Consider the following 6,029-nt stretch of genomic DNA (forward strand, 5'->3'; position numbering starts at 1 on the left):
GGAGACAGTCCTACAGTCAACGGAGCACCACCATGATGGAGAGGATCTTACTGGGTCTCTTGTGTCTCTCAGGTGAGAACATTCTTTGCTGTTAATTTCTCATTATTCACCTTGTTTGAAGATGGACTTTAGTGCCGTGTTCAAGGATTTTAACTCATTTGGATTTTTATGGATGTACGTATGTGAATGAAAAGATGTAAAACGTATATGAGCCACTATCATTGGAGGCAATCATTTTGTGTTCTCCTCACAGGCTGGAACATCTCCTCATGCCTTCCCTTTCAGTACCACTATGTAGCTGAGCCTATGACTTGGACTGAAGCTCAGACCCACTGCAGACAGAAGTACACAGACCTGGCCACTGTTGAAAACTATGAAGAAGTGGAACAACTGAAATCCACAGTTCCATCTCTGCTCGCTGATCATTCTGTCTGGATCGGTCTGTACAGTAAGATCCAGTGGAAATGGTCAGACGGCTACACAGGGAGTGGGGCTGATTACAGGAACTGGTACCCTGAAAAAGAACCCAACTTTATTGGAGGTCAATACTGTGTTCCATTTAGAGATGATGCACCGGGTACATGGGTGGATGACTTCTGCTCTATCAGACGTCCATTTATCTGTTACACGGGTAAGAGAGAGACTTTTTTACTTTGATTTGCACATCTTGGGCACTGATTTCTGAAGGAGTGGGATGGAGTATTAGTGCACACACAGAAATGATAGGAGTGTAATCTCTCCTTAAAAGAAGGTCCAATATTATTCCATTCTTTAAAGCTAAAATCTGATTCAGGGAGGATTTATTAGGATACACGGACGAGAGAGTGGCCCGTCTCCACCCCGCCTCCTCCCAAGAGTCAATGTGCACCAAGGTTGTCATGTTACAGAAACAGAAGCTCTCAATCAAAAAAAAAAAAAAGATGAAGTCAACGCTGATGGGGAATCGTGGGAGTGATTCTCTCTGCCGTTTGGAAACATTGTCATTCGGTATTTTCCGGACTATAAGACACTTTTTTTCATCGTTCGGCTGGTCCTGCAACTTACAGTTAGGTGCGACTTATATATCAAAATATCGGCTACATGCATACTGACTGACATGAACCACGAAGTAAACATTACTGTCTGCAACCATGAGAGGGTGCTCTAGGCTTCTGACAACTTTATAGCCCAGCAGAAGAAGAGAAGGTGCTTCATCTTTCTCCAAAGTTAGCAGAGCTGTTGGGAAGACTTTAATGCATTCAGTGATGTGGAATAAGATTGAGAGCTTGGTGGACTCGCTGACTTGTTGTGTTAATTTAGCCTCTTGTTGGTATGTTGTTTATGCTAACGTGAAGCTGAACAACTGAATGTGTTACGTCAACATACCGGACCTGTTGTACTGTGTTATTGTGTAGTGGAATAACTTGCCCTTCCAGAACAAACATCTGTTGTTGGTCTTCGATTTTGTGAAGAAAAAAAATCTAAATAAATGCTTATATTATGCTTATACTTTGGAGCAACTTATACACTGCATATATATATATATATATATATATATATATATATATATAAAAAATATATTTTTTTTTAATTATTATTAATTTTTTTTATATACTTTATTAATCCCGGGAGGGGAAATTCAGTTTTTCACTCTGCATTAATGGAGAGGTCCCAGAGTGAGGGGGCTGCCCACAGAGAGCGCGCCCCAGAGCAGTTTTTGGGGTTCGGTGCCTTGCTCAGGGGCACCTCGGCAGTGCTCAGGAAGTGGACTGGCACCTCTCCAGCTACCAGACCAGTTTCCGGACTTGGTCCGTGCCGTGACTTGAACCGGCGACCCTCCGGTTCCCAACCCAAGTCCCTACAGACTGAGCTACTGCCGCCCTATATATATATATATATATATTCTTAATGAGACTTATACTTAATGTGTTTAAACTTTTGATTTGGATCAATCTTTTCTTTTTTTCTAACTGTAACTACAGGGACTCAAGCGGATCCTCACTTTGTTTATGTCAGTGAGGTAAAGAGTTGGTCCGACGCTCAGAAGCACTGCAGGGAGAACTACACAGACCTGGCCACTGTGACGAACTCCACTGAGAACCAGAAGATCCAGAGATTGGTATCAACAGGAACCTGGGCTTGGATTGGTTTGTACAGAGATCCTGACATTAACTGGGAGTCTCTCTACATACGCATATTGGAAAATCGGTCCATCTCCATTAGGCTCCACAAGTGTGGTTTGTGGAGCTGCAGAGTTGCCAACATCAGGAACATGGATTGTGTCAGACTGCGAAACGAAATACCCGTTCATTTGCTACGGCTCTCCAGGTAAGTGATAAACTGACTTTCACTTAAAGAGATTGTAGCTTTAGTTGATGATCATTTGTAATTTATTGTAATGAAGCAGTAACTGGACAGCTCAGTTTCTTCTTTGTATCTGTGTGACAGTGAAACGGCAGGTGATCAAGATCAGGATGAAGCCAGAGGACTCCACTGTGGATCTGAATGACCCTGCTGTGAAAGCACAGATCCTGGAAAAGGAGAGTCTCCAAACCTTTTTAGAAAACTTTGAATGGTTGTCCAAGTGAGTGATGGGGGAATGTTTTTCTTCATTTGTGTGTTTGACTGTGTTTCTATCCTGTTAGCCTGCCAGGTGAAACTCATTCAAGCTTCCAACAACAATACAGATTGAAGACAAAGTTTAGAAATGGTTTCCCTATGTATCTTTCAGTTCCAGGACCGGCTGAAGGAGAATGGACTGAGTGGAGTCACCCTGAAGTGGAGAGAGCAGCCTGATGGGAAAGTTTTCCACAAGGAGAAGAAAATGTCAAAGAAGAAGAAGACTGAGCTGTGAAAGTGAACTATAGCTGTACAGTCTGTAATTAGAGATGGGACAGATCTGATTTAATATCATAATCAATAACTAAAGACCTATCTTTTTAGTCTGACATTTAACTTTAAAAAGTCTTTAGAAGAAAATCAATGAAAATTTGAATCTCTGTAGATGAAATGTACCTGTGTTTAACTTCACAGTAATGAGTGTAATCAATGCTGAATGATGAATCTATCAGAGACGTGCTTTACAATGAGTGACTAAGTCATTCAGTGTATAAATAATTTAAAAGGTGTATTGTAACTTTAAATATCACCTTCATACAATACTCAGAGAGCTCAATTCACTCAACTGTGCAAGAGTCTATATATATATATAATCTATAATATATCTATTAAACTAGTGTGTTTGTGACCCCTGTAGTGACCCTTATCAATATCACTGTTAGTGTGTTATCAATAATTTATATTGCCATGAATAGATATATACCTGCTGACAGTTAACAAAGGGGGAAAGGGGATATAGGATCGATTATAATCTTGATCCGTTATAATCTGTGTGTTTAAGAAACTTGAAAAAGACTTGAAAACAGACATTTCCAGCGGAGCGCGATGATCACATGATAACATTTTCTACAACACAGTTCTGTTTCAAAAACATGCATCACTAAGAAGTGACCAGTTATCACTCTTCATCAGCAGCAGCTCAGTCTATTGGGACGTGTGCAAGCCCCGGCATTGACCAAAATATGGGACTTGGTCTGGTGGCTCGAGGATCACTGGAGATCTGGTCATTTCCTGAGTACTGCCAAGGTGCCTTTTTGCAAGGCACCAAACCACCCAAAAGCTCCAGCACACTCCCAGTGTGCCAAGATCACTGGTCCTGTATGTGCACGTGTGTAATTAATGCCTGTGTGTAACTAAGTAAAAACAAATTACATCAAATAAAAAAAGACTGAAATTAAAATATATCATTGAATGTCTTTTCAATTATGTGACGATTCCACTGTCATCTTCTTTGGCCAATTAACTTCTGTTAAAGTTAAACTTCAGTATCATAAGCGCCAGCTGAATGACGATATATCGTCCTGTTGATATTTTGTCTTATCCTAACACTCACTGCTTTATGCTATGCACATTTCAAGTTTGGAGACAAAACACCAAAATCACACTTTAAAAAATCTTCAGTTTTAGGAAACAAAAAAATCCCTCCCAAAGGGTCTTTGATTTATCATTTGCGCACGTGCGGACTAAAACTGCACGTTGAATCCTTACATTTCTTTCAGAAACTGATGAATACAGCATTTCATTAATGGTTACCTTTGTGTTTGCACAGCATGAACACCAGCTTGATACCAGTATGATTTAAATGAGCTGTAGTTGCTGTGTATGTTCGTTTGTTGTCTTCTTTTTGCACAATAACCGGAGAAGTTGATGAAGATGTTTAATCTAAATCATTTCTTATTAAGATGTCATATTAAGCATGGCACCTCAAACTACTCTTAACAGGTGAATGGCGCCCTCTTGAGGATGTTTGCCAACATCACAAGGCCATGCTTACTTTGCATGTGACTACAGCCTATTGAACACTTACACATTCAGTTTGGCTGTTTCTTTAAGTAGGATAATGATCTCTAAATCTCTGAAGAGATCTCAGACCTTTGACAATGACTCCACTGTCTCCAGCATCTACTCCCTCTCCCAACCTCTGCAGTATTCACACCTCTGTAGGAGTTTAGGGTTATTACTGGCAGTAGCTCACATGACTCATTAAAGAGCATATTGCAAGTTAAAGACAAAACTTAACTTATTATGGGAAAATATGTTAACAGTACTGTTTTGAAAGAAAAGAAAAACCAACAGGGTCTCCTGGAGATGTTTTAGTACATCTTTGCTCTTTACTTCCTCATTCAGCTGTGGCGTAACATAAGGGAGTCCAGCTGAATCCCCATCCTTTTAACATGAAAATCATGGATCCCAGTGTCACTCCCGTCAATTAAGAGGAAGAAAATATATATTCCTTTACATATAATGGTCCGCTGGCTTATTATTATGAACATGTTAGATGTGACACAGAGCAGAAACAGGCAGGATTAGGAGGAATAACGGCCTCAGGAGAGAAGTTGTGGCGTGAGGAGAGATCCGGAGCAGGCGTCCTAGTGAATGACAGGTGTCAGCTAGCGATATATGGGCTCGTGCTGTGTTCACATCAGCATATGTAAAATTTGTAGTCACATTCAATAAATTAAAAAACAATTTGTAGAAGGTGTAAGTGCCGATCACTCACCATTACATTGTATGGGATTGCCTCGTAAAAACGGCAAATCTGTACGATACGTTATACGGTGCATCAGCACTATGCATGACAGAGAGAGACCGATTACACGGCCTGTGCAAATGCAGCACTAATGTCTTTATTTTTTTATCCCTGATGCAGCCCAGTGCTCACGTTGTTATAGAAAATAAAGTGTATGGTGCAGGATGCTCCTGTTCACAGCGCACATCCACTGAACGTAATCCACACAGACTCCAGAGTTTAATGTGTGATTTTGCACATATTACTGCAAAAAGTTGAAACTTTTTAAAGAGCATATTGCAGGTTAAAAAAAATGTTTTATTAATATTTTATATAGTCTGTTAATGGCTGTAAAATAAGTAGGTTATTTTTTTAATATGTTCTACAACACATAAGTGCTCTAATTTAGAGGAGAAAGTGGCTGTTTTAGCATAGCCGTTTAGAACGTGCTTTTTTTTTTCAACAACGCGTCATATGACGTAACATAAGGGACTCCCGTTCTCTGACTCTGCTTTGATCGGCTTCATGCGTCTGTGTATGAATGAATGAATGAAGCCTTTATTGCCCCTGGGGGAACTTGTCTTGCACCGAGAGCATCAAACACTTTACAAACAAACATTTAGAAGGCAGCACAAAAGAATTAAAGCACAAAAAACAGGATAAAACATGATTAAAGAGGTGTAATGACACGTGGTAGTGAGTGAGAACAGACAGGAGGCCTCCCTGCAGCACATTCAGGTGCACAGTGTAAGTGGCTTGATTATTCAAAGTGTTTTTTGGTGAATTATTCCCACAACCTCAGAAACGATCGAACAGACACATTGAATATTTCGGCATCAGACACAAAAGCGTTTCCTTATTAATGATTTAAATCTCTGGCTGTATAACATCAAATATTATATACGCAGACAGAAAGCGTTTA

The 6,029-nt window shown here is 40.0% G+C and overlaps 2 protein-coding genes across 2 annotated transcripts in view; both read left to right on the top strand.

Annotated features, from left to right (window-relative positions):
• LOC306841693 (putative C-type lectin domain family 20 member A) lies at nucleotides 1–2,833 on the top strand (the record flags this gene model as incomplete). The annotated part of the gene is made up of 6 exons (XM_079371640.1): nucleotides 1–72; nucleotides 254–631; nucleotides 1,962–2,216; nucleotides 2,428–2,523; nucleotides 2,625–2,632; nucleotides 2,711–2,833. Exons 1-6 carry the CDS (start codon nucleotides 33–35, stop codon nucleotides 2,831–2,833), a joined length of 900 nt encoding a protein of 299 aa, XP_079227766.1. The 5' UTR covers nucleotides 1–32.
• A 1,605-nt stretch (nucleotides 2,834–4,438) lies between these two features.
• Nucleotides 4,439–6,029, top strand: part of LOC306841695 (putative C-type lectin domain family 20 member A) — a gene marked incomplete at its 5' end in the record, with an annotated part of 13,535 nt that continues 11,944 nt past the window's right edge. Inside the window, one exon of the mRNA XM_079371650.1 lies at nucleotides 4,439–4,538. Within this exon, the coding sequence (XP_079227776.1) occupies nucleotides 4,439–4,538 (100 nt within the window). The remainder of the gene's footprint in view (nucleotides 4,539–6,029) is intronic.

The sequence above is a fragment of the Symphodus melops genome (assembly GCF_947650265.1).
Source record: "Symphodus melops genome assembly, chromosome: 20".
In the NCBI taxonomy this organism is placed as follows: Eukaryota; Metazoa; Chordata; class Actinopteri; order Labriformes; family Labridae; genus Symphodus; species Symphodus melops.